This window comes from Setaria italica, chromosome II (assembly GCF_000263155.2).
Source record: "Setaria italica strain Yugu1 chromosome II, Setaria_italica_v2.0, whole genome shotgun sequence".
NCBI lineage: Eukaryota > Viridiplantae > Streptophyta > Magnoliopsida > Poales > Poaceae > Setaria > Setaria italica.
The window spans coordinates 28097111-28125020 of record NC_028451.1 but is presented as its reverse complement, the minus strand read 5'-3'; the positions used below and the strand labels follow the sequence as shown (position 1 = coordinate 28125020).

General features: G+C 46.1%; 3 protein-coding genes across 4 annotated transcripts; 1 reads left to right on the top strand and 2 right to left on the bottom strand.

Annotated features, from left to right (window-relative positions):
• Positions 1-4594: 4594 nt before the first annotated feature.
• On the bottom strand, positions 4595-17055 carry LOC101783031 (aminopeptidase M1-C). The gene is made up of 20 exons (XM_004956605.3): positions 16692-17055; positions 13490-13762; positions 13252-13397; positions 12727-12829; positions 12308-12494; positions 12101-12194; positions 11815-11968; positions 11461-11565; positions 11258-11374; positions 8524-8637; positions 7380-7562; positions 6888-7179; positions 6691-6812; positions 6499-6596; positions 6135-6312; positions 5946-6060; positions 5794-5861; positions 5591-5668; positions 5084-5158; positions 4595-5009 (listed from the first exon to the last, which is right to left on the bottom strand). The coding sequence occupies exons 1-20, from the start codon at positions 16824-16826 to the stop codon at positions 4827-4829; spliced, it is 2820 nt and encodes a 939-aa protein (XP_004956662.1). The 5' UTR covers positions 16827-17055; the 3' UTR covers positions 4595-4826.
• Positions 17056-19593: 2538 nt separating this feature from the next.
• On the top strand, positions 19594-21582 carry LOC101782621 (uncharacterized protein At4g33100). The gene is made up of 2 exons (XM_004956604.3): positions 19594-19880; positions 21196-21582. Exons 1-2 carry the CDS (start codon positions 19686-19688, stop codon positions 21304-21306), a joined length of 306 nt encoding a protein of 101 aa, XP_004956661.1. The 5' UTR covers positions 19594-19685; the 3' UTR covers positions 21307-21582.
• A 1313-nt stretch (positions 21583-22895) lies between these two features.
• On the bottom strand, positions 22896-27515 carry LOC101781411 (isochorismate synthase 2, chloroplastic). 2 transcript variants are annotated; one of them, XR_001163416.2, is made up of 15 exons: positions 27338-27515; positions 26772-27229; positions 26452-26569; positions 26233-26349; positions 26019-26165; positions 25575-25649; positions 25427-25495; positions 24867-24985; positions 24699-24756; positions 24480-24590; positions 24280-24330; positions 24029-24126; positions 23808-23900; positions 23631-23723; positions 22896-23176 (listed from the first exon to the last, which is right to left on the bottom strand). XR_001163416.2 is itself a non-coding variant. In XM_004956601.3 (15 exons), the coding sequence occupies exons 1-14, from the start codon at positions 27404-27406 to the stop codon at positions 23637-23639; spliced, it is 1704 nt and encodes a 567-aa protein (XP_004956658.1). In that variant the 5' UTR covers positions 27407-27510; the 3' UTR covers positions 22896-23176; positions 23631-23636. The 2 variants fall into 2 exon arrangements, 1 of the variants encoding a protein (XP_004956658.1); XM_004956601.3 differs by having other exon boundaries at positions 24280-24364; positions 27338-27510.
• Between the last annotated feature and the right edge of the window lie 395 nt (positions 27516-27910).

Genomic DNA, 27910 nt, shown 5'->3' with positions numbered 1-27910 from the left:
GCCTCGAGGGGCAAGCCAGGGAAGAGTTCAAACTTGGGGATCACTCCGAAGGGTCTCATTCCCCGCTGCGCCCTCAGCTCTACTGGGGCTTTCCCTGCGTGGGCCATCGAGACGGCGCGAGCCTCAGCAGTTGCTAGGGACGGGCCAGCTCGAGGCTGTGGTCCAGCCAGTAATCTCCGAAGACCCGCGGGCGGACTTCATGGCCCAGATCCGCTCCAGGAAGGTGGAGGTATCACCGGGGAGCTCCAAAATTTTCTCGTTGGAAGCCCAAAGATGGTCGCATCCAACCATGTGGAGTGACAGGAAGGTCCCCCTCCAAGAGGTCTGGGTGCACACGTTGGTAAAACCTTCGGTGCCTAGAGCGATGATCCCGATCCCCTGATGGAGCCAGTCCATGCTCTCCGAGAGGTTTTCCGGAGGATACTTTAGGGGGTCCACATCAACGCCCAGCAGGGGAAGGGCAACCCTCATGTCCTTCACGGTGTTCCACACGGCCGAAGCCCCCTGGAGAAGTTGAGAGGAGGTAATGGTGGCCCGACTCTCAGCCGCCTCTCGGGCCTTCTTATCCATAGCTAGGCCCTCCCTCGCCATGTCATGGTCCTGCTCCACCCATGAGGCCTGGGTCAAAGCCTCCTCCTCAGCCTTGCAGGCTTCCACCAAGGCTGCCTCCAGCTCCTGCACGTGATCCTCGGAGGCACTTTCCCGAGCGGAGGAGGACACAGCCGAAGCCACCCTTGCCAACACGGCGACTTGCACGCAATAACGGCCCCACCTGTGGTCAAGGGGGAAGGGACGCGAAGTAACACCAAGAGGTGACGAGGGGGAAAAGAAGGAGGCACACCTGCACCCCCAATGCTCGAGCGCCTCGTGCGCCACCTCGACGGGGAGGTCCCAGGCCAGTCCTTGGACGGATGGGACCCAAAGACCCGAGGCCATGGAGGCCAACTTCACCCAGGGACTGGCACGACCGGCCAAATCCTCAGGGGTGACAAGTCTGACTCCGAGGGGGGCCCGCAATGCAAACCTTTCCCATGCCCCTAGCGGGCGACGGGAGCCTCCTCTGGGAAAGAGCTCATCCCTCCATCACCACCACTGCTCTCCTTCTCCTCCACCACCTCCGAGGCGGCCGCCCACTCCTCTGTCAAGGGTAAGTTAGCAACCCCTACCGAACACAGCGGAAGGGACCACTTAGTCATCCAGCGCGGAAGCGGGGATAACAAACTCAGCTTGGGGAAGTCAAACAGCTTACGGATCTCCTCCTCCTCCTCACTGTTGAACTCAGGGTAGGCCTTCGGAATCTGGAACCCGAGGCGAGCCCCGCGTGGTGTGGAACTTGAGGTCCCCGAACCGGGGGGGATGCGCGAAGCGAACGAGGGAGACCCTAAGGGGCGGCTCCGCCCGACGAGCATTGGAGGAAGGCAAAGTGCATGGGGGAGTCCTCCCGATTCACCTCTCCTTCGTAGTTACCCCCCTTGGACCCTCGATGTCAATGGGGGAGGGGGCTGTGGTGGAACTGGCACCTCGCCCTTTCCCCTGGGTTCCAGGGCCCCCACCCCGCCCGCAGGTTCTCTTCTCGCAGGGAGGCTTCTCCACTAGCACGGGGCGCTCCAGGGTAACCACCACACGGATCCGCAGGATCCGGTTCACTCGGTTGACTAACACCAAAACCTTCCAAGCCTCAGCCTCGAAGGAGTTGTAGGGCCCCAACAAGTCATTCGCCTTCACCTCGATCTTCGCCAGAGTCATATCTACGGGGATCAAGATGGGGGGAGGGAAAGGGGGGTCAGCGAAAAGTTGCAACAGGTCCCAGAGCTCGAACAAACTAGACTCATCGGGGAGGTTCCACTTAAGCTTCTTCCGAAAGAAGGTTCTTACCTCCTTGTCCTTGTATATGACAGGGTGACCGTCGCCCTCCACCAGGAACTCCCACCCTTTCAAGAGGGGCCACACCCCGACCGCTAGGAACTCCTCCACTAGGTTCTGCATGGAGAAGCGCATCATGATGGTCCCTACCAAGGACACCCTTACTCGGAGAGCGTCGTCCATCGGGATGGTAGGCTGCGAGGTGTGCTTGGGCTCGTCGCAGGTAGACTTCATGTGGGAGTCCGTGAGGACAGTCTGGTAGAACCACTTGGATAACCAAGCAGTCTCCCTCCGGTCCTTCTACACTTTGGCCAGGACAACGGCGTGGTCTCAGGGGTAGATGAAGACCTGCCTGTAACAGACCTCTATCTTGACCCCCTCGAAGAAGTGAAACTTCTTTCGGATGGAGGCGGCGTGGAGATGGATGAAGGTACAGGCCGACGAGTTCGCCCCTTCGACCTGGAAGGCCCACTCGAAGGTGCTGAGACGCACAATCGAGTTTGGGGTGATGTGCTGGATGTCAAGCCCATAGTAGGCCAGGTCGGAGGAAAGGAAGTTGGAGCAGGGGAAGTGGAGCCCACACTCGTACTACTTGGCAAAGACCACCACGCGTCTGGTGGAGGGGTGCTCCGTCCGGGATTTCTTTGCCCTAGGGGGGTCCCTCTCCGAGGACACCGCTCACTTCGGGGCTATGAGGAAGGCCGAGAGGAGGAGACCTGACAATGAGACGGCAGCGCGAGGGCAAGGGGAGGCTAAAAGTAGAGGAGTGCACTGCGGGTAGCAAGATGCGAAGGTGGGGAGAGGAGGACAGCACCAAGGGCAAAACCTAAATAAGGAGGGGGGCGGTATTTATAATCCCTAAGGGGCCCGGGGGGCACTAGGGGAGCCAGCGTCGGTCAAGACCGAGATGACCCGACCGCATGGGCCAATAGGAGGACGGCGCGTGTCCCACTAACTCATGCGGCCCTCCCAACGAGCACCCGACCCCTCACGTGCCATGCCCAGCAGGTTGTTCTCAGGCCTTGCGCACCTCGAGCCCTGCGCCCATACCAAGTGGCGCATTGGGAAACAAGGGCGCGCCACCCAGATCAACCGTAGGTCCGGTGGAGTGACGGAAGCGTCGTTTTTTCCTCCCCTCTGGACCGCTCTCTTGCCCCACTTCTAGCATCAGTTGTTCCTCCAATCAGCCGAAGGAAGTCTCGAAGATCGTCGTCTGAGGTCCCGAACGATGATCCCCGAGAAAGGGTTGATATTGAGGAATTGGCCCAAGATCACGGGCCGAAGGGGTCGTTTCCCATCGGAGCAATCCCGTACCTCCGGAGATGCCTCTCCCTATGGGAAATCGCCCCATCCTTCCCCCGCCTTCCCGGGCCATGGAGGCGAGGAAGGTGAGAGGTCATGAAGGAGGGAAGCGAAAGGGAGTCCCAAAACCTCCGGGGGTCCCTGAAGGCAGCACGCAGGGGCCAGCTGATGAACCTTGAAGCCCTCGGTGGGAGGCGATGAGGGCGGGACAGCCCGCGGGTTAGCAGGGAAGGTGAGGGCTCCCCATCCAAGTCGTTCGAGGCTCTCCCAGAAGACCCCCAATTCCAACGGGGCATCGTCCCTCCGGGAGGGACCGACGGGTGGGGAGTCCAGGTCCGGTCTCCAGGCTGGGCTCCAGGAAAGGGAATCTTTACCTTTGGGCATCATCCAAAGAGAAAAGGCAACCACAGCATCAGCCATAGGTACGGGGGGCGCCACGCCCCCCTCCCCCCACCCCCAATACGGAAAGGGACCGCCACGTTAGCCCTAGGTACGGAGGACCCCCGTACCCATGAGAGGTCCTTTACCTTGTTATCCTTGATGCCTCCTCCTAGTTGGTCCCCCTCCGAGGGCGCCGTACCGGGGGCATAAGGGTCTTTTGACCGAAAAGATCCCGTCCGCTAAGGCTATAAATAAGAAGAGTCATAGGCTAAGCAGAACACAATATCCTAACCACTCAGTCCCCTACAAGCTTTTTGGATAAGTGTCTTGTTCTAGAGCCACCCTCTACTATTTGAGCATTTTGTAACCACCAACACCAAGCTACAAAACCATCTTAGGGGATTAGATAAATGGTTTTCACTAGTTTAGGGTGTAAAAAATCCGGTTTTGTAGGTTAGAGGGTGAAGTGAGCCATATGTTGAGGGTTATGTAGACTTTTTCCTAGAATGAAACTACGAATAATAAGTTTTATAATCAAGTGACCACAATATCACACAAAGTCACCAATCCACCGCATATATAAACACTACAACACCTTCAACCACCACCAACACATTCAGAATTCAGCAAAGTAGGGAGGAGGGAGGTCAAATTTATTATATGTTCGAAAATTAAAGTAACGACATGCACTAGGTTGGACCACGTTTAAAAAATCCACGGGTTTTACAGGTTTGGGTAATATAGGAATAAATCCATACCTATAATTCAAATAGGTAGGGATTATATTTGTGCCCATGAACAAACTCATGGGTTAGAAAATTGACCCACGCCCATGTATTAACAGGGTAAAAACCCATTGCCATCTGAGGTGGGGCATGGGATATCGTGCGGTAAAAGGAACAGGTGAATTCATTTTCCTGTATTTAGGTGTTTCTCCAAGGAAATTTTTTTACTCTCCCCTGTCCGATGGGGCCATCGTGAGGGGCACAGGTAGGTTGCTTGGGTGAAAGTATTTTCAAAAAACCTGCTCTTTTACAGTTATTTTCAATTTAAAAAAAACTCGCTCCATATACTTTCTATAGATAATATAGATAGATACTTCTCACATCAGATATCCAAATCACCGATATACAGCTAAAAATTGAACCGAATATGGTGCAGAGAACACTACGAGAGACAACCTTTTCACACTGAGAATGTACAAACGCACACCATTGCCATCTTTGCCGTCACCTTATTACCAGCCACACACACCCCAGCAACGCAACAAGGCAGATGGATCAGGGCCTCCGCAGCAGCTCCTGCACCGTCTGTGCGAGCCTGGTCTCGCTCCTGATGCCCTGGATCCACCTCGCGTTCACCCGCACGCTCTCGAGGCTCTGCTTCAGCGTCCTCTGGAACTCGGGCTTCTTGCGGCTGGCGAAGAAGCTGGAGAACTCCGCTGCCTTCTCGTTGGAGGAGAACTGAAATGGCCACGATACAAAGGGAGGTTCAGCTGATTGATGGGGATAAAAATGGAGAATGGTGACAAACTTACCAATGTAACGATATATCTGATAAAACCTCCATCTTGTGTGTCACTGTATTTCTTTGTGATACGGTCCCAGCTGCTCTGCACCCACAGAACAAGTGCAATGTAAGCAGCGTGCTTTCAAATAGTTCATGGTTACCCACAAGGAAAAAAAAAATGGTTCCCACTTTTAATTTGCACAGATATTTCAAGGTATCGGTGAAGGGAAGTTGGTGTGATTTCAAAATTTTAGCAACGACAAAACTGCATGGAGATGGAACAGTAAACTCATTCCTTTATAAATATTCCACCGTGATGTTTCCATGGACTACAATATCCTAGGCCCTGTTGCCAAGCAGGAATTTCAAACTTTTGGTACAAAAGATGACATCATACGGGAGGATATTTTGTTTCTTCTAGAATTTGAACAGGAACCCCATATTTGTAACAGGTTCGACACTTTCAACTTGTATGTTGGAAGTCAAACAAATTTGATGGCTTCTTTCTTTTAGTACATACTAATAGAGATTTTACCTTCAACCACAGCCAAGCTGTTTCACGTGTCTCCACGCCAAGACCCTGAAGTACATAATATGCATCTTGACTGCGAACCTGCAAGCAGTAGAGGCAAATGAGATCCCATTGCATCTAACAGTAGTCAGCATATGAGTACAAGCTCATTCGATTGAGCTTTCACTGTCATCATGGAGAACCAAACAAAGAAAAAAAAGGCCAACCTCATTGGTAAAAAGGAGATTCAATGACTCAAGAACAATATTTTTATCCTTGCAAAAACACAATGTGCCTGGAACAAGGAGATAAAGCATTCAGAACAACCCAACTCATCAGCAAGCTTTGTTAAATTAATAATGGTTGAAAAAATACATACTTAAGACACGTGATTTTTCCTCTGCTTCATCTGACTCCCTGTAGACTTTCAGAAGATCATTATAAGCAGATCTGTATGAACTAGTAACATTCTGCATTGCAGCGAGGTATGCAGCCTGTATAACATTGCAAGACACACAGATAAGTAAAGCGCAAGAGCATCATGTAAAGTAAAGAAAAAGGCAGGGACCTTTCTGGTATCAGGAGGAAGAAGTGAAGTGTTGCGATCATGTACAAAGATACCGAAACGCCTAACACCCTCATTTATAGTCTTATCATGCCCAAGTTTGACAAGAGCAACCAAGAGCACTGGTCTAAGCAGCGCATCCAGGTGGCTCTCACTATTCTTGGGGTCCCAGCCTAATTTTCTGAAAAAAAGAACAAGGACACTGTCATTTTGCCAAAGTGGAGAAAACAGAAGATAAGTCATAGAAATAGACAGTAACATAACAACGCATGTTAGCAAACATGCAAAACAGAAACAAGATCATTCTCAGGGCAATGACAATTAAAGTAGCTCAGAAGCAGGGGATGTAAGACATCATTTGACATACACGGCAGGTGGCAGGAGAAGCTTGATCAGAAGTTGTTTGATGTCACCAACCAATCCAGGAGTAGCATCAACTGATATTTTAGCAACACTTAAACTCACCTGTGAAACGAAAGGAAATTGCATAGAAAATTATCTTTAAATCATATTCAAAATCAAGATCATGGAATCAATTGGTTATACAAAATTTACATACAGTATTGATGTGTGAAAGAACACTGTAATCAGCTTCGTCACGATAAGCATACAGTAAGCGTAGCAACGATGTCAAGGTTTGCTTGCAGGCCATAGACAAGGCATGCGAATCTTCCACAATGCCTGCAGTGTTAATGTTATGATACCTATCACCAAAACAGTGATAAGAAAATTAAATAGTATCACAATGGTGCTTACCAATTTTATCCATTACAGAGAGCTTCTTGGACAGTAATGCATTTTGAAGTGCAGCTGAAAGATTATCGTCATATTGCACTCTATAAAATCCCGTTTGATTAATGTTCAATTTAATCCAAAAGTTCCCACTCTTCTCTTGGTTACCACACTGTGAAGAAATGTTTCTTATATCCAGCCTATCACTTTTTCCTTTCAGTAGAAATTTTTTCTGCATACCATATGAACCACATCCTGCGGTTATAGGGACAATCCACATTCCAGGGCCAGAGGATCCATCTAACAAAAACTGTGCCTGCAACAAAATAAATAGTAACTTCTTAAGGCTGAAGCAAAAGACCATACAACAAGAATATGCAGATCTATCATCTATGTGATGACTAGCATGCTACATTTTCCATTTAAAACAAACCATCATGTTTTTACACCCAATTCAGCAGTTCACATTTTGATGAATGCAAAGATTACATAGGAAGAACAGTTTCTTATAAAAACCTGTTCAAGTTCTAGGAAATTCCCTTTAAGCTTTGCATTAATAACAGGATACCCTTGTTGCTTTGTCCATGTAGTCATCAAATTCTTGATGGGTTCACCAGATTTCTCTTCAAGAACAGCCCACAGGTCCTCAGTTTTAGCATTTGAGTAGGCAAATTTTTTTATGTATGAAGCCAATGCTTTCTGAAAGAGTAGAAAAAATTTCCCACATTTAGCACAATAAAATGTATTAAAAGATCTACTCAAGGAACCAGAGAGTAAAAGCAAATAAAACTGGACAGCCAAAGGCAGGAAAAATCAGTCTTCACTGAATAAAATAAATATCAATAAAAAATATGACAGATATAGATAGATACATAATCTGATCAATAAAAAACGAAGATAACTTGCAATAAAAGAAAGAGGAGCCAAAGATAGCTATAGCTTGCTCAGCCATTTTTTAAAAAGTATCAGTTTAACATATCCTTTTTACATGGGACTCGGGTAAAGATACCCTGGCGTATTTTTTAAAAACAAGATCCTTGATAACAGGATATGAAAACTCCTTTTCAGCGACTTCCTAATTCATGGATTATTGGCACTGATTAACCAATTTCCCAATCACATATTTTCCATCTACGAATCATCCAATTTTAGTCTACTTGACCAATAAAACAAATTTTCATGGCACTTAACCAATTGATGAGTCTTGCACAACTGAGTATGCACTAAGCATGGTTAGGGCAAGTTAGAAAGAAAAGGATATACTGTGCCCTCAGAAACATAGAAATAACACATACAGTACATCTTCTAAATGTTTAGAGTGCCCAAACCAAAATGGTCAGCATGATTGCGCCCCAGGTTTGGACTAGCATGTTCCCATTCCCGAACTTAAAGGATCAATGTTTTGTCTATAAAACATCACTTTTTGAAACAACTAGAGGATCAAGGTTTTGTTCATGGCAATTCACACATGTGGCAACTAAATGAAGAGATAAAATGAGATGATACTGTTGCCAATTTATATCAGAACAAGAGGTAAAGGGATCATGGTGATTCCATACATTGTTAAACAGCATAATGAAGCAGAAGATGCTGACTCAAGGCATTACAGAATATCAAGGCTCAATAGTGAAATAGAGTTTCAAGGAGAGCCAATCCAAACCTGAAAACGCTCAGCACCAAGGTAATTTTGTAGCATGCGAATAACAGAAGCACCCTTATCATAGCTTATGGCATCAAAAATTTCATCAACTTCACTAGCATGATGTATTTCAACCTGAGAAAAAAGGAATATTGTTACAAAATTGACCACAACTTAGTACCTAGAAGGTGAAAATGTCAGCGACTCAACGCCAACAACTAAGCCTTGGAGTTAGTTGCGGAAACTAGTCCCTAAGTTTTAAATAAAAAAATTGCAGTAAGGTTTATCATAGCTTATGTCCTCTTTGTGATCAAATGCATGAAACAATTGATCACTTGCTCGTTTCTTGCGTCTTCACCCGGCAAGTTTGGTTCAGATTGCTACAAGTGTGGGCTTGCAGATTCTAGCCCCACAACCTGATGAGACTTCCTTTGATGATTGGTGGGAAAAGGCAAGTGAGAGAGTATCAGTAGAGGTGGGAATGGACTAGTATCCAAATCCAACTCAAAAGGAGTCCAAAGCACATCCAACTTTGTGAAGTCCAAATCCATTGTAATCCAACTTAATTTACAGTACATCCAATCCAATCCTATCCACTCACCTCAAAATCCAAAATCCAATTAACCAACGACACCGAGGAATTATGCCTGTGTGTGCGGCCGCCGTTGACACGAAACTGTCGAGCTATCCACCTGACGCCCCATTGTTGCTCGGAAAAAATCTAATGCGCCTCGCGACATGATGCTGCCACTGCCGCGACGGCATGCGAGTCACATAGGCACTCATCAACATGCCTCATCCAGCGGTGGCCCCACATAGGGCTGTCCCATTCCCAGCGTTGGACCTCGTCGGAATCGCCACCGAGGTCGGCGGCGCGGCGGCACCGACGGCTGAATCTCAAGGTCTCGTAGTCTTGAGGCTGTAGCGGCGGCGAGCGGGACGCCAGGGAGCTCCACACCATCATCTACTCAGCAGCGACACCACGGTGGATGGTCGGCCCCGGCCCACGCACTCCTTTCCCGCAGCTCGTAGCTGCCCATCAGTTGCCGTCCTCGTTCCGCGCGCTGTTCCCAGGCTAATATCATGCCTCTGTAGATCAAAGTCCAATCAGACTTGGATTATCCAATTCTTTATGTACAAGGGAATCCAACGCTGTTGGATGTCAAGGCAAATGGACGTCCACGTGCAACTACGTCCAAATCCAGTTGAATCCAAGTGCCAAAGTCCAATTGGACTTGGACTAAGCCCAATCCAATCCCAGGTCTAAGTATCAGGTCAGGTCAAGAAGGGCCTAATTCTATCATCATTCTAGGTGCATGGTCAGTTTGGAACCATCACAATCGTTGTGTGTTCGATGGAATGGAGTCTATAATGTGATCAGAGAGGATCTGCGTTTATGGAATATAGCCAGGGCTCGAGGAATTTCTTATCCTCGCCCTAGTGCCCTCACAAGAGCAGTTGGTGTCCTTGGTCTAGTTTAGGTCCTGGTGCTTTAGGAAAGGTTTTTATATCTAATAGTTTAGGGGATTTTTGTACAGGTTTGCCCAAAACAAAAACCTGCTCTGTAATTTTGGGTTTCTTTAAACCCTTCTCTTCTTAATATATTGATACGCAGCTCTCCTGCATGTTCGAGAAAAAAAGTTTATGCTTCAGTTTATATTCCATAGGCATTTCAAGAATGAGATTGGGATGGGCTCCTGGTCAGCAAAGGTTCTTGACCCCTCAGCCCAAGTTTAATCCCTCTCAACCCAAAAATAAATTAAGGCTGGGATTTGTCCCCAAAATTCTAACTAAAAGGAAAATAAAAAAGGCAAAAAAAAGGCTCTAACTACTGTTACCAGGACACCTGAGACCATAACTTTTTTTTACCAAGTTTGATTCTTCTGAGGGCACTAGGTCCTGGTGCTTTAAGAGCCGGGGCTCGAGGAATTTCTTATCTCCTCGCCCTAGTGCTCCACAATGTACTCATATATTTCTACTGCAACCTAGTAAACTGTTAAAATCTACCGCAAACTTAAAGCATGCAATGTCTTTAGTTACATACAAAGCAACTAACAAACATAATGCATGAAACGCATGTATTTTTAAAACCATTGGACCAAGGTCATAGGCCCATATCTGTTATGGTAGTGGGACCAGCGTGGCGCAAAAGAATAGGGGAGTACTGTTCAAGCGGCTACTGTAGTGCGTGGACAGCACTGTGGATTGGATTAGTTGGTTTGTTAGCTTTTCCAGGATTAGATCAAGTTGTCAATTTTTTGTTAGTCTTAGCGGCTATAAATGCCTAGCCGCATCATCAGTTGTAATCAAGCAAGCGAACAGGCCTCTAGCTGAGTTGGTTAGATGCTCTCAGTAGCAACTCCTCAGGTCCTGAGTTCGACACCCCGTGGGAGTGAATTTCAGGCTGGGGTCAAAAAAATCCCCTCATCTGTCACCACACCAAAGCACAGGTCAAGGCCCGGCCCAAGTGACAGCTGGGGTAGTTGCAGTGGTCGCCAGCCCAGTGGTAATCTCACCATGGGCTACAAGCCCTGTGTAAGGGTGGGGCAGAGGTTCAAGGATTTTCTCGACCTGCGTGAGAAGGTCCTTCTCTTAGCAAAAAAACGGGGGGTTTGTCTAACCCCCTGCAGGTCGAGTTGTAATCAAGCAAGAACCCTAAAAGCGGTCCGAGCCTCTAGAGGGAGGGATTAACAGGTTCTTCCTGCTATCCCTACTACCATATCAATAGCTCATAGTAAATCTCAAAGGAGGTTACCTCAATAGGGTGAGATTCTTCAAGTGAATCCAATTTGAGACCAGCGGTTGTGTCATCAAGGAATTGTGTCCAAATATTCCATTGTGGAAAGAAAGAATCTACTGCTAGATGACTCATCTGTAAAAAAAAAGTCTATTTACTAAGTATATAGTGGCAGACAAAGAACTGAAAATTTTGAAATTTTAGGTTCTCAAATTGATTACCCATGTAGCAAACCCTTCGTTTAGCCACAAGTGAGTCCACCATTCCATGGTTACAAGATTGCCAAACCACTGATGAGCCAGCTCATGTGCCACAGTAATTGCAATCTAAAACACAGAAATGTTGAGATCTTTAAAGCAAGGACATCTTTGTAGCTGGTACTCAATCATCCAAAGTGCCGGATCTAACTATGAAAATGTGAAATCAATTGACTTGTATTTGATAATAGATTTCAAATATATTCTGATTTTCTTAAAGCACCAATCAAGTGTGGATGTAACTCATCATTCATAACAAGTAAAACATATATGGTGGAAAGTTATGCAACAAAGAACTCTGTGAGTTACGAAAGGTACATTCTGTTTGCTTGATTCTGATGAAGACTCCTCATCAAAAAGCAAAGCTACTTCACGGAAAGTAACCAGCCCATAGTTCTCCATGGCTCCAGCAGAAAAATCAGGAATAGCAACCATATCCAACTTGGGAAGTGGATAAGGAGTACCGAAGTAACTAAAAAGTGGAAAATGAACATTATATTAGTGGTTCTACCCTATAGTTAACCACAGGTAGACATATTATTCATAAACGTTTCTTATGGTTCTCTGCAAGCCTGTTTACAAGCTAGAGTATGGTTGATCTTACTCTTTATAGAGATGCAATGACTTCACTCCAACATCCAGTGCAAACTTCCCCTGATTACTCTTGCCAACTTGAGTGTACACACGAACTTTTGTGCCTTTATGCAGTTATTAAACAAGACTAAGAAAATGGTAAAAGGGAAAAAGAAAGATGATACCAACACTCTCAATGAAAGCTGTCAAAGTAATGCTAGAAAAGTTGAGTCGATACCTTCTGGTGTTACACCCTCTATATATTCAAGCAAACCAACAACTATAGCCACTAAGTAAGTTGACATAAGAGGTGATTCCTCATAACTGATAGTCTTGAAAGGACCAGTAAGTGTCTGATTAGCTATTGGCATATTGGACAATGCCACCAGCCCAGGTGGTACTTCAAGTGTAAGCTTGAACTTAGCCTAAAAATAGAAAAAGCAAAATGGAAGCGTTACAAGATAGGTCACTTTTCATTGATATTTCAGGCGTGTGTATGTGAGAAGAGCATAAAGCTATAGGTTGGAATAAAATTTGCTACTCTATAAGTACTCAAGTGCAATTAGAATGTTGCTCAGAGCACAAAAGCGTAATAGATGAAACACCTGAAGGAGCAAAACCAGATTATTGGATATTTCATTCTATTATTGTAATCACCTTGAATGAAGGCTCATCCCAGCATGGGAAGCACCGTCGAGCATCCACAGACTCAAACTGTGTTACCGCCATATTCTTCATCTTCCCCTTATACTGATACTTACTGCAATCAAACAGCATTCAAAATTAGTAGCGCAAAAGAACAGAACTTGTCAGAACGAGGAGAAGGAAGAGAGTGGGTATGAATTGCGCACTCAAATTTTAAAAATAGCTCTCAATCAGTTGCTCGTTTGAAGAACAGCTTCCTGAAATGTATGCTTTTTAAATAACATAGCAAGTGCATAACTGGGACTGGTCAGTGATCATGAATATTGGTGGAACAAGTATGTATCTGCAAACCACAATGTCCAGTTTTATTAACTTTTGCCTATGAGATGAAATATGATGATCCTTCGATAGATGATCATGTACTTTAGGAGCTAGCACTATTCAAAGAAACCACAAATAATCCCATCTACGAACTAAGGCAATAAATGAGTAGAAGTGCCAAAAATAAATGAGTTTAGGATCCTACGAAACCCATACCTCCGGTAGAACCCCCTCATCTGGTCGTTGAGCGTGCCGTTGAACTTCATACTGAGCACGCCCTCGCCGAGTGGCAGCTCATTGGAGAACCCCAGCACCAGGATCTCATCGTCCTCGAAAAACACCACATCCTTAGGCGCCAAATCCTGCCAGAACCGGCCCAACGTAACGTTTCAGCCCCAAAATGTACGCTAGCACCTTTTATTTTTTCGAGAGATTTCGGCCTACGCGTACGTACCCGGAAGCGGATGGAGGCGCGATCGACGGAGAGGTCTGCGGCGTTGAGGACGAGGAAGCGGGTGGGCGCGGAGACGGCGACGGTGACGGCGGCGGTGCCCGTGAAGGTGCAGGCGTCGAGGTCGGGGCGGAGCCGCAGGTCGTAGTGGCGCGGCGCGGCAAAGCGCGGGAGGCGCGCCTGCCCGCGGAACTGGCCCGGCGACCCCGCCGACGGCGGCGGCGGCGCCGCCGGCGCGGTGCGAGGAGGTGCCGCCGCCGCTTCGACATTCGCGGCCTGCGTCGCGTGATTGATTAGCCGCGTCCTGAAGCCCACTAACGGCCTATTGGGCCAAAAACGAACACGAGAGGGCCTAAACTGAGAATGCAGGAATGGACAAGCCCACCATACGCAAATTATGAGTGTGTCGTTTTGACATTGAATTGTACGCAAAGGGGTGTTTGGAACACCCCTGTTAAAGTTTAACACCTATCACATCGGATGTTTGGATGCTAATTAGGAGTACTAAATATAAGCTAATTATAAAACTAATTGCACAGATGGAGTATAATTCGCGAGACGAATCTATTAAGCCTAATTAGTCCATGATTTGACAATGTGGTGCTACAGTAACCATTTGCTAATGATGGATTAATTAGGCTTAATAGATTCATCTCGCGAATTAGCACAAGGTTCTGCAATTAGTTTTATAATTAGCTTATGTTTAGTCCTTCTAATTAGCATCCGAACATCCGATGTGACACTGTTAAAGTTTAGCACCTCGTATCCAAACAGCCTCAAAAATTGTAACAGTTTGAAACCATTTTACAGGAAGTTGTGGCACTTTAAAAAATTGTTGGATTGAAATGTTGAGGAAGACACCGATGGACGCGTTGATTGAATTTGAAACGAAAAGTCACGCCCATCGAATACTACTACTTACTCGTGCGGCACATCACATCGCTTGGCTAGCTAGGGAGGACGCTACCTTGTTCAAGTACCGGGCCTCCCCGCCTCGCCCCATCTTCCTGCCGCCATGGGTCACCACGTCGCCGCCGCCGCTGGCGCCCGGCAAAAACACGAGGACGAGCATCAGCATCACGACGCCGGAGCCGGCGGCGGCCCTAACCGTGGACGCCCGCTGCATGCCGCCGCCTCTGTCGTCTTCTTCTCGTATCCCCCTAGCTTCTCTCTCTGTTCCGGCAGTGCCACCACCACTCAGCTCGACTCCTCCTCACTGTCAGGCTGTCACTCGACCGCCTCCAGGTCGGTTCAGTTGAGGGCGGGCGATGGGACGCCACCACTCCTCATACTAGTCCTGTACCGGCGCGGCCTGCGGATCGGACCAGCGCCGCTGCGTTGACTGCTGATCCATCGAGAGCCGCAGCAGCAGCGGGCACGTCACCTCTCGGCGCGGCGACGGAGAGGTCCCGCGCGGATCGCGTAAAAGAATGGGATCGTGTGAATCGACGCATTTCGGGGCAGGCATGCAGACAGGCTGGAGGATCTCGCGCGCATGCAGACAGGGGTGCGGGTGCCGATGCCTCTGCTCTGGGTAATGACTTCACGAAAGGGTTTCCTGGGATCTTAGCCCTTGTCGGAATTCAGAAACGACCGTAGGCAGATCGATCCATTCATGACGGCCCGAGATACACGCAAAGTTCACTTAATATTTCTTTCCTCAGATTGGATACCACACGTGGTCTTTCCATACAAAACTTTAACTAACTAATAACCTCTTTAGGGGTGTTTGGTTCCACCTTGCTAAATTTTAGTTGAAGGTTAGCAACTTTTAGCTGCTAAACTGCCAAACATCCTTGCTAAAACTTGCTAAAGTTGCTAAAACTTACTAAAAGGTGGGCTGGACAACATATACCCCTTATTTATTGCTTGTCTCCCCCCTCCTGCGCACCTTTAATAAGGGTAGATAGATCTTTTTACAGCTCATTAAATGCCTTTACCAAGAGTATCCAAACAATTTTTGCTAAAGTTTAGCAACTAAAGTTTAGCAAATTTTAGCTGCTAAACTTTAGCCAGAGTAAACAAACAGGGCCTAAATTATTGTTTATTTGACTTTTCTAGCTACATCATTTTTGCTATGTATCAAGACATAACTATATATCTATGTGCATATCAAAATATGTGTATCTAAAAAAGTCAAAATGAATAGTAATTTGAAACGGAGGGAGTATAATATAAGATGTTATGGAGTGCCTAACTTATTTAAGTGTAAGTACATATCTTATAGATGATCTTATGCATTGACATGTAATCTTGAGATGTCTTCACAGCTCATACATGGGTTGTCTTTTTAGTTATCTCGTGTAATACCACGTCCCTTAATTTGTGGATAGAAAAGAACGAATTTTATGAGTTGTGTGGTAACAATAACCCACATAATGGTGAGGAGGTGGACTCATAGTCCTAATTTTTAGCTCATAGTCATCTATTCTCAATCGTACATCACCAATAATCATACATAGCACTGAATTAGACAACCTATAACACTACTTCCGTGTAGCTCTACACTTGTCATAAGATGTTCCCTCCTTTTATTATTTTATAAAGACGTTTACCGCTCGAGATAGGTGTGCAAACATGGATGCGAGGGTTGTGATGCAAAAGCATATCCTAAGTGTGTTCCGGAACAACGATGTGTCTTTGACTCTCTGTCAATAAACGATCTACTCCCTCCGTTTTAAATTGTAGGTTATTTTAGTTTTTCTAGATTCATACATGTTTGTGTGTATCTAGACTATGCAACTCAAAAAGCTAAAACGATCTACAATTTGGAATGGAGTGAGTAGTATATACAATGATCTATAGCCCGACAGATTATTAACTGACCCGTCACAGTCGGTACTCACTCACTGTGGCAGTGAACTTTTTGGCATATGTGTATACCTGGAATCAGAACCGTGTGCAGCAGATTAGCCCACCGTTACACACACACGTCACGGTCAACACTGGCCGTGGCAGTCAAACCCCTGACACTAACGTTACTCCTATCGCTACGCTGGTTTGCTGGTGCAGCAGCAGCGTCCATGTAACAAACAGACAACCGCGCAGATAAGAATATATTTTACTCCAGAGACGGCCACGGCGGGGTATATACTAATTGAGGTGTGTGTCGTGGGCCACACTCAGAGACTCGGCCAGCTAGCTATACACGTAAGTAAGCAAGCAAGCAATAATGAAGCTTGAAGCAGGGCGCGTCATCAGTTACCTTGCCGGCCTCCTCCTCCAGCCCCCGCCCGCCGCCGCTGTCGCCGGCAACAACAACAACAACCGGCGACGCCACGACGAGGAGCAGCAGCCCCGCCGCCGCCGCGGCCATCAAAGCCAACAAGCTTCGAGCCATGGACGACGCACCGGGGTTCGCCGCCGGTGCCTGTCTCCGCCGTGCCGCGCCCACGCACCACCACACGCAGGCCGAGGGAGGGAGAGGCCGCGTGGTATATAAGTAGCCGGACTGTAGGTAGGCGGCGAAGGCCGGCACGTCCGTTGACCGCGGCGGGCGCAGTGGGAGGCACGGCCCGCCACGTACCGCCAGGGGGAAGCGGCCGAGGGATACGATGGGCGTCAGCGTCGGGCTCGCTGGACGCGCTCGGCTGGTTGTGGTGGCGGGTCTCAACGATGAGAACCGCCGCACTAGCGCTAGCGGCTGGCGGGGAGCGGGCGCGGGACGGCAGGTGGGCCCGGCCCGAGCCAGCCAGCCTGGTGGTGTGGCGAGGAGCGAGTGATGGAATGGAAGTGAGGGCCGGTCAGTCAGTGGTGAGGCAGTGACTGCTCTGCCACTGGGCCTGCTGTCATGTGTCTAGTGTCTTTTATTTCGGGGAGGGCCCACTGATAGGTTCGGTGTGTGCATGCCTGCCGCCGACCACGGTCCAGTGGCGGGCGGCCGGCCGGCCGGCACTGAACCGCGGCATCGATCCCGCCGCCGCCGATCGACCGTTCGCGTCCGCCGCCATTGTCCCGTGCACCTGCCGCCGCCCGGCCGGGACGACTCGGGAGGAATCGGCTTGTCAGCCCGCCACCGAGGTCCGAGGATGCTGCCTCCCGCCGCCGGCTTCTTCGTTGCGTCCGTCGCGAACGTGTCCCGTTGCGTTATATGTTGCGTCCGTCTTTGCAGGATCGATCATATGCTGACGATCTCGAGCATCATCGTGCCGACCCAATCTGGTCTGCACCACTTTCCAACTGGACTTGTCCAGATTTTACAGCTAGCTTGGATTACTGTCAGGTACGAATCCTTCCAACAAAAAGTACTTGTAACTTTCATTCGACTGTCAAAATTAATTTTAAAGCTTTCATTCATCATCAAACAACTCCTGGGCATGAAAGAACACAGAACTTAGGCATGGAATCAACACAAAAAAGTGCTCACACAATCATATAATACTGAAGTATGATTTATTGAATTGAATACTGGGGTAGTACGATCATACGTGACGTTAACTGTTTTTTTTTGGACACATAAGACAACAACGCGAGGGGATACGAATCAGCAGGTACGATTAATTATTGGTCGCCCGGGTCGACACAATCTCCACGCTAGCAGTAGCATCAAAGCTTGCTTGCAATTGTGTGCTCAAGCGTTGGTTAATACTTCAAGACACGATTGGTGACCGATTTGTATCATGCCCGGAAAAAGGGAGGAAAAAGCTGCTGAAATGAATAATCTATGGCCTTGTGAGCACAATCCGTGATTTGATCAGACACTGCTCCCGCTGCACCATGTGCTGCTGCTGGTTTGGTAGCTGCATTTTCTCTCGAATCAAAATTATAGAAAAATATGTTAAGTTCCAAGATAATAAATAAATAAATAAAGTTTTATGGAAACTAGTAAAGTAGATTTTTGTATGATAAAATTGTTGAAGTACGATTGTCCACTTTCCTTATCATCTTAATATTTTGATTTAACCGGTTAGTGCATATAACTTAATATGGTATTAGAGCTAGAGATCTTGAGTTCGAATCCCTTCAGACATGATTAAAATACAATAATTGCAGCCAATACCTATTTTCACGTTTGAGGTTTGAGTTAGCCTATATGTGAGGGGGAGTGTTAAAATATAATCGAGTTCCTATATTTTTCTCATCAACTTAAACTTTGGCATTGATCTGGTTGGTGCATGCAACTTAATAAAAATAGATGACAATAATACTGATGGAATCACAAATAATGGCAAATACATGAGCACTTCTTACATCAGACTAATAATCACATAATGCATACATCTTTTTTAACCATAACAATTTCAAAATCGCCAAATTTAAGCCGACCAACCTGAGAGTGCCATCAAGTAACTGAAATTAGAAATATTATTATGAGTCAACTAGACGGAGATCATTCTCTTCATCATAGAGTTAATGTAAGAACCAATTTTAAATGACCCTGTCCGTAGTCCTCAACTCCTCATCCTTGACAAGTCGACATGCATCTTCGTCCATATATAACATCTTCCTCTCATGCTATCAGGTCGATCGCTTTCTCACCTTATCTTGCTTTTCTGATTATTATTCTCTTTCTACTTTCTCCGTTCCAAATTGCATGTTGTCTTGCTTTTCTAATTATTATTCTCTTTCTACTTTCTCCATTCCAAATTGCATGTTGTTTTACCTTTTCTAGATTCATATTTGGAACGGGAGAGTATTTTGGATTCAGGCCCTGTTTGGATATACCCTCCTAAAGATTAGGAGTTCATTTTTAGGACTTGTGCATCCAAACATGGATCCTAAAAGTGCACTCCTAAATTTTAGGAGGGCAATTTTCATTAGGAGGGCCAAGGGGTCCTAATGGATCCTATTTCTCCTAAAAGTGGTCCCCAATTCCCCCTTTACCCCTATTGCCCTCGCATGCATTAATGACGTGAACAGTGCAGGGTAGTTTAAAGGAGTAATTAAGGGGGTAAAAATGATATTTTCCCTTTAAGGTCCTAAAGATTAATAGTCCATCCAAATATCCCTGCACTAAACTTAAACTCTAGGACTAGTACTACTAAATTTTAGGAGTTTGTATCCAAAACAGTCTGACTCCAAAGTAGACATCTTTTCGCATCGGCCCTGCAATGCAATTCCGCTTTCGTCCCCTGATACGTAAAGTGCAGGAATACGTCTCGGCAGTAGGCTCACGTCAAACCTTGACTTCCGCTTACGTGGTAAAAACTGAAAGGCAGGTTCGCGCAAAGCGGCGGCGGCGGCGGCGGAGCAAGTAGTCATGGTGTTCGGCCGGAGCAAGTCGTCTTCGTCGGCGACGCCGTCGGCCCCCTCAAAGGCTGCGGCGGCGTGCTCGGAGCTGCGCGCGGCGTACCACGAGTGCTTCAACCGGTGGTACGCCGACAAGTTCGCCAAGGGGCTGTTTCAGAAGGACGACTGCGCCGACCACTGGCACAAGTACCGCGCCTGCCTCGAGGTAAACCCCCAGCCCTCGCCACGCCTCTCCTGTCTCACTCCTCTTGCTCGCCGTGATCCCACCGCGGGATCACGGATTGATCTTATTGCTGTGCTGGCTCGGTAAAGATCCAAGCTTTTCTCCCCTTGTTTCGTGGCGCGGAAGTTGTTCTTGGATGCGATGGTGCTCCAATGGGGGGACGTCACTGGATTGTGCTGCGCTTCTTTGATGAAGGGACTGCGTAATCCGCGCTGTTTTTGCAGTTTATACTGGGATTCTTCTAGGAGGCTTTGGATTTGGCAAGATCTGGAGAAGGGTGTTTATGTATAGATCTCGTTGGTTGTGTAGTTTCTGCGATGAGAGGACCATTTGCAGGATTCGCAGGCAACTTTTCATGAATCAACTAAAACCTTTTTGTATGCCTTCGCAGTTGGTCCAGGGTACCAAATTGATTATAGTAACATGAGTTTAGTTGAATGACTCATTAGCAGGCAAGCAAAGTATTCTCAACATAAACAAATAGTAATCCTTGAAAGTTGAAACGATAATGTTCTTCTGTTTTTGTCAAACAAATTCAGTGGTTTGCATACTATATATTGAATAAGTAATGGAGCGAACAATGTCCATAACCTGATTACCCTAGCGCAAATATCAATGCTGTTTATTCCCCGAACTAGATGGTTATATCACAATAAGGCATAAGCCATATTATCAATATATATTTTCAACTATAGATAGAGATAGCCACCAACCAATTGTTGGAGTCGAATGTTAGGCAGTGAAATTGATGGACAGATTACTTGTGACATTGAAACTCAACCTGTATTTGTAATTTGTCTACTTCCCCTGAACTCTGTAATTATTTTATCAGCAATTAGCCTAACAATATATACATTTGTGATACAAAAGTAGTACCGTTAGCCACTCTGTTAGAAAGGCTTTCATGTTATAATACTTTTCTTGTTATAAATAATAATTTTGTTTAATTGCAACAGAAATTATTCCGAATGTAATTTTGAAGACCATGCCAAGTCGAACCACAGCTTATATTTTGAATAGAGGGAGTATTTGACTGCCATAGTGAACTAGTGATGTCCTGCATTTTTCAGAGTAGTTACTGTAATAGATGTTTTCAGGATTGCGTTTCAAATCTCTATCACTCTGAGGGTAATTGCTGTGTGTTTGTAAAATGAATCATGTTAATCATGTGCCAAGCTTTCTTCAGATTTTACGTGAACACTTCTTGTCACATTAACCTCTGACTCTATGTTCTATTCATATATGTCCTATTTTTGGCTCATAATGTCTGATTGTGCGACGTTTTTATTGTTTGCAGGAACATCTGGAAGACAAGCATCTGAGGCAAATCCTACTGGACGCAGAAACTTCTGCGTTTTATGCCAGGCCTGAGGCTGATCCTCCCTCAGGACAAGGAGCTACAAAGTGACATTCTCTCACTAACCACATGCCATGTTTGACTTCACCCAACCAGAATATAGGGAACCTTGGTAGATGAACTAGAAACTCCTTGTATCTGGACACTTGTGAGGTCCCTGGATAATGTAACGTTTTAGAAGTTGAGCTGACACTTGATTACAAAATTTTCCAGGGTCAGAGTCGTGTACCAGCTGGAAACACTGTACGAATTGAGGATAGGTTGAACACGTGTTTCACCAATGACTTTGCTTTTACCAGAGTTTGTTGAGTAACAGGGTTTCAGAGATGGTATGTTCTCAAGACTTGCTTTCCGACGGTGATCTTTGGGTTTCATCAGTCGTGACAGTGACATGGTCACTCACCCGACGTCAAGTGTGGAGTAGGCCAGTGTGCTGCGGTTGGAGCCTTGGAGGGAGGAGCCTTCTTGTAACTCGTTTGAGCCCCCCCGGTGAGTGTGGCAAACGTCTCGAGTTGTAAAGGCCCTTCTAATTCTTTTTATGGGTGTTATATCAGTTATTTTGCATATTTTACCAAAAAAATATTAAACTTTGCCCTGGGTAGCCCAACTTCGTGACCAACAAAACTATTTTAAACATGTGCACCCGTGCATCTCTAGGTACTTCCTCCGTCCTAAATTATTCGTTTTGGGTTTTCTAGGTCCAGACATAGTATATATCTAGGTACATATTAAAAGTTATGCTTTAGCTGGTTCCAGTTTCCTGCCTTTGTGTTCTTGGTTTGGAGGTTGTGTACAGATTTGTGTAGCTTTGTATATGGTGTAGCTATCTACGTTTGCAATGCTCCAAGGTACATTCAGCTAGACTTTCTGTTTGTCCGTATGATAAGAGTTTCACCGAGTTTCATGAGTCGTGACATTGACGCGCATGGATTCCTTGTGTCCAGTATCGGATTCCTACAGACTTTCCATGTGTCCGTATAGTCAAAAGATGTCGTCATGGGATCAGCACAAACTTGTCCCTTGTCAGTGGATCACATAGGTCTGATCCTCTGATGTGGCGACAAGCAATCCTGAAAGTAAAAGCTATTCTCCCGGGAAACTTCCTGGCAATTGAGCTCACTGCTCCCCTTTCCCCTCCACTCTCCGGAGCAGCAGCGCTCTCCTCTCACCATCCATGCATGGCCAAGAAATCCAAGAGCCATTCTGCCAGAAGAGCTGCCGGTTCTTCTTCCTCAGCTGCAGGAGGTGATGATCGCGCGCCATGGCTCCGGCTGACGGCTTTCGCCGTTCTCACCGTCCACTCGGCCTTCTCGGCGTACCTGGCCAGGGACGACGCCAGGTTGGTGGGGCTGGTCGCCGTCGGCTACCTCCTGATGCTGGTGCTGCTCTTCTATGGTGGCCTGCCTCTGCCTGGGCTCCAGAAGAGAGACTAGCCAGCCAAGACGGCATATACTATCCCAAGCATGAAGTCCAGGTACCATGAGACTCTTTTTTCTCCTGGTTCTAGTTTGCTGCCTAGTTTTATCTAGATTTTGGAGGCTGTGTAGCTGTGTTTGTGTACGAAGCTGCGTATGTTGATGAATAAGGTTGTAGGCTTGTAGCTTCGTATGTTTACATGCTCCAAGATACATATAGTTGTATAAGCAACTGAACACCCAGTACAGGCTGGAGGGTTCAAGATATGCAGTTGTTGTACACTTGCACTAGCTGGGTTTTGTTACTAGTATTGTACATATACTGATCTCGAAATGCTTTCTACGGATGTTTTTACATTTTGCAACTTCCGAATCATCACACTCTGCTTAGGGGATAATCTGTTGGTGCCACCTTTCTGTCTGCTGGGCAAGTACTTGAACAAAGCAATAGTTTCTACAAGACAAAATCTCTCACCTTGGAATCTTCAAATCGAATCAAAATATCCCTGCAGAAGGAATTTAAGATCTTGAGAGACATGGATTTGTTTTGTGATGATCAGCACACCAGCACGATCGATGCCATAATATAAATAGCCTGGAGATTGTCACTACCTCCATTCCATAATTTTGTATTGTTCTTATTGGATAAATTTACTATTGATCAATCCAATGAGCATAAATTTGACATAATTTCATTGTACATGATCAATTACATACACGGACCAGACAAACATTGCAAAATGGAGGGAGTAATTTGTGATGTTTCAATTGCCAGGAGGTTTGTGCTGTAGATATATTCTTTTACATTCACATGCTGATTCAATCAATGTATTTTCAGCACTACTGCTCTTCTGAATTCCATAATTACACAATTTCAATTGAATTCCTTCTAGGTTACTATCAAACAAATAAGGGGGCAATAACTAGCTAAAATGAATGCTGAACTTTGTGATGACTTACTAGTTACTACTTCTCTATTCGTATCACCGTTCCCATATTTTCAGCCTCTTGGTAGCGAATATGTTGTTCTTGGTACTGCAATAACTTTGCAAACTGAAAATAACCCGAAAATCAAAAGCATTAGCCTCTCAATTAAAACTAAGTACACTGTTTATCACCATTTAGAAAAAATGGTACCTGAGATGCTTTGAGATCAAGCTCATCCCATTCAAAAGATGGGTTTGTACCATCAACGATCCCCACACCGGCATACACTAAAGTGCTGTGACCCTGAAAACAGAGGAGATTTGTAACTGTGAGAAACGACAATTATGCAAATCTGGTAGAAGAAACTTAGAATCCCAGATGGCAACTGCACAGTAAACTGTAACAACTAACAACTTTGCAGTTTTCCTTACTTTTCCAAGTAACGCTGACCTAATCCCAACCGCAAACTCGCTTTCAGCTCCTCCAAACCAACCAACAGGGCCGGCATACATTCCACGGTCAAAAATTTCTGCGAAAATATCACAATTTAGTATTTGCAATTCACTGTACTTACTGCATTATTCTTATTTCAGAGAGAAATTTGATACTCAATAGGCAGTTCTTTTTAGGAGATCTACAAATTAAGTCGAATTTTAATTGTATGAAATAAATTTAAACATACCATATTCTCGTATAAATCGGCGTGACTCTTCAGTGGGTAAACCACAAACAGCTGGAGTTGGATGAAGAGTATTTAGAATCTCAAACTGTAATGCAAGGATAACGAATCATTATTTTATTGCACTCTAAGAGTGGTTCGTGTTTCTCAACAATTACAAACAAATATATTCCTCTAAGTAGTAGAATCCAGTCATAGGTTACCTCGTCATCTTCGTTCCTTATTCTTGCAGCTAACTGTGCTGACAAATGCTGTACTCTTGGAAGTTTCCGAAGAGCCTTGCTGGGATGGACAACCACCTCATCGCATATCATCTGCAGATCAGATTACAGATGCTGGTTTAGTGAATTGAGGGGACCATCTGCCTCCCTGAAAAGCATTATGTATACTTTGAGCGTTAGTATTTCTAGAACTCAACTTGCCTCCAGCTTCTTCTTTATGCTGTCCCGCACTATAGTAAATTCAATATCCTCTTTGCTACTGCAAGAAATGTTGTATTAGTAATTGCTCAATTTCAGTACAAAGTATTTGACTCCACCCTGAACTCCTGAACCATAATACAGTCATGAATTCTAAGGACCGAAAGGAACCTTAGAAGCAAATCCTGACCAATTTGAAAGTCATCTGCCCTTGTTTTCCCCCTTGCTCGAGTACCGGCTAAAGCCTCACTGGAAATGTTCAAGTATTTCCGGTGAAATAGTTTCTCTGGCTGTTCAGAATGTTTGCACAAAATTTACATTAGTTCATGTAAAATAACTAGAAGATATGCCTGACACACTTTTAATAAAATAGAAGGAAAAATATCAAAGTATGCAGTTAAGACTATTTCTACTCCCTCCGTCCCAAATTGTAGGTCGTTTTAGCATTTCTAGGTTCATAGCTTTTGCTATCTACTCCCTCCGTTCTAAATTGTAGGTTGTTTTAGCTTTTCTAGGTTCATAGATATTATTATGCACCTAGACATACACTATATCTAGATGCATAATAATATCTATGAACCTTAAAAAGCTAAAACGACCTACAATTTGGAACGGAGGGAGTATCTAGATATACACTATGTCTAGATATATAGTAAATCTATGAACCAAGAAATGCCAAAACGACCTACAATTTGGGACGGAGTGAGTATGTAATAATAGAGTAGACATACACTATTTCCAACAAATGCAGGAGCATCCGATGGCTGTATGCAGAATTGGTAAGCATTTGGGCCCTCAACCTGTATAGTTAAATTACAGAGTGACCTTATCATATAATGGAATTGATTTGAAAACGACGAGCTATGGATAAAAGCATACCTTCAAGCAAGCTAGCAGTTCCACAGGATCAATGCAAGTATCAGTAATGTATCTGCTACACCTTGCCAATACAACCTGAACAAAACATTGGTAAATCCAATTTTTTTTTGTCTGACAAGCTCTAAACAAACTAGAGAAAAAAAAGTGGAAAGATTTATACTTAATCCAATAACGGCGATATATTTTTGTCGTGGAGTTACATATAATCAATCATACATGAGTAGTATTAATATTGAAAAGGTTGTCTGACTTGAAACCTAATTGGATCTACAACAATAACCTTTTGCATTATGTCAATTATATTTGTCTATCTCTTTGCGATGGGTGCACAGTTAAGAAATGGAGTCACGGGAGCACAGTTAACAAGCAATAATCCATAGTGTCAATTATACTTCTCTATTTTCTCGCTGTGGCATAGCAGTAAAGTTTACAAAAAAGATTTACCTTTACCAAATCTCTTTGCCTCCCTTTGATCATCTGCAGAGCTTTAGTAACTGCAAGATCCCAAGATGCCTTGGTTGGGACATGGTTGAGACTCATGATGGTTGTCTGCAGGCTGGACTTGTTCACTTGTACAGAGCAAGGTGATATCTGCATAAAGTACAAGGCATTACTATCTTCTATATGGCAAAAAAACTGGATGGAGAAAAATGTGCACCTTCTGCAACAATGATTGGAGATCAGTCAGAGCGTTGTGCCATGTCCAAGAAAGCGAATCGTCCCACGCGATGGTCGTCGCAAGGACTGAGCTCTCCTCAAGCTCATTGATCTCAACCTATACAGTAGTTCAGATATTTCACAAAATTCAGAACACTATTATAGTGTCCCCTTCCGTTCCTCCTCTGATCTCGTAATTTATCAGTGGCAGACAACTTACTTGAGGAACAATGAAGTAAAATGAGCCATAGTCCGCCCATTCAACCGAAACATCGCTCGTCGCGTCGAAACGGATGACGCCGTATGCTCGAATCAGTGGACAGTCCCTTGAAAGAAATCTTGGTAGACAGACAAATTTGCAAACACAAGAAGCCAACATAAGACAATTTCAGTACCGACCATACCAAACACAGCCAATTCAGGAAGTAAGGTCATGCCCTTTTTGTTTGAAAACACAGATAAGAGATAAGATAGCCATATAGCAGCATCATGTGGAAGCATCAATGCCACTGTACAAAAGGAATAGCCAACGGCGATTACCTCTTGATTGCGCGCCAATCAGCGAGGGAGAATGGCTCGGTCCCGCGGAAGAAGACCGCCGAGCCCACTCCCGCGACGCTCACCGGCTGCTTCCACTGATCGCTGAGGCTACCGTTGCCGTTGCTGCTGCCGCAGGCGGCGAGGGCGGGCGTGTCGGGCAGCGGCGCCCGCGCCGAGAAGAAGCAGCGTGGCAGCGCGGCCTGCGCGTGCAGCCACTCGACGGCGTCCACCCGCTGCGCGATGGGCACCTCGATGCGGATGATGCCGGAGGGCGCGGCTGGCGGCGCGCCGGCGCCCAGCGCGTCCACGGCGGCCCTGAGCTGGCCCACGGCGTCCTGCGGCGCCGGCGCGGCCGGCAGCGCCCGCGCCTCGCGCACGCATACCGCGCCGCGCTCCCCGGCGCCCGGCGCGCAGCCGTTCATGGACAGCGAGCACGACACGCGCGACCATCTCCCAACCTGTGCACGCGCGCCCACACAAGGAAAAGGCAAGATCAGCCATCGTCAGCGCGCGTCCCGGCAGCGTAAACGGAAGAGGAGAGGCCGGGAGGAAAGGAGAGAACGTGCCGTCGTCGCGGACGTCGGGCGGGCCGGGAGGAGGCGGCCGGGGGAGTAGAGCGACGAAGACGGCGGCATCGGCGCGCGCGCTCGAGTGGCAATGCCGCGACGTCGCGGCGCGGTTCAAGCTCGTGGCCGGGCCTGCAGCGTCTAGCTAGCGTGAGGTGAAGGAGGCCAGACAGCACGGGCAGGGGAGTACGGCACACTGCACTGCGCGCGCGTACGTCGTGGTCGTGATTTGCGAGAAGGGATAAGAGAAGATTTGCATGGAGATAAGTGGCACAACCGTAAATTGGCATGGGTTCGGCCCACACCATGCTGCTATGTTTCAGAATCGTGTCTACCAAACTGGACCATGTACTTATTTTTATTACCAATGTTTTTTAAAAAATGTTGCAAAAAGAAGATATCACACCCACACTTGTAATTATTCGTTTGTCTTTTTGTTATTAGAAGAAACTAATTGGGTGATTGGGTCCAATTTTGAACAGTGAAGTCGAAGTTGCGGATTATTTGTAAACGGAAATTTAGAAAACAAATGTAAAACAAACGATAAACCAATGCACCATGAATTCTACCAAT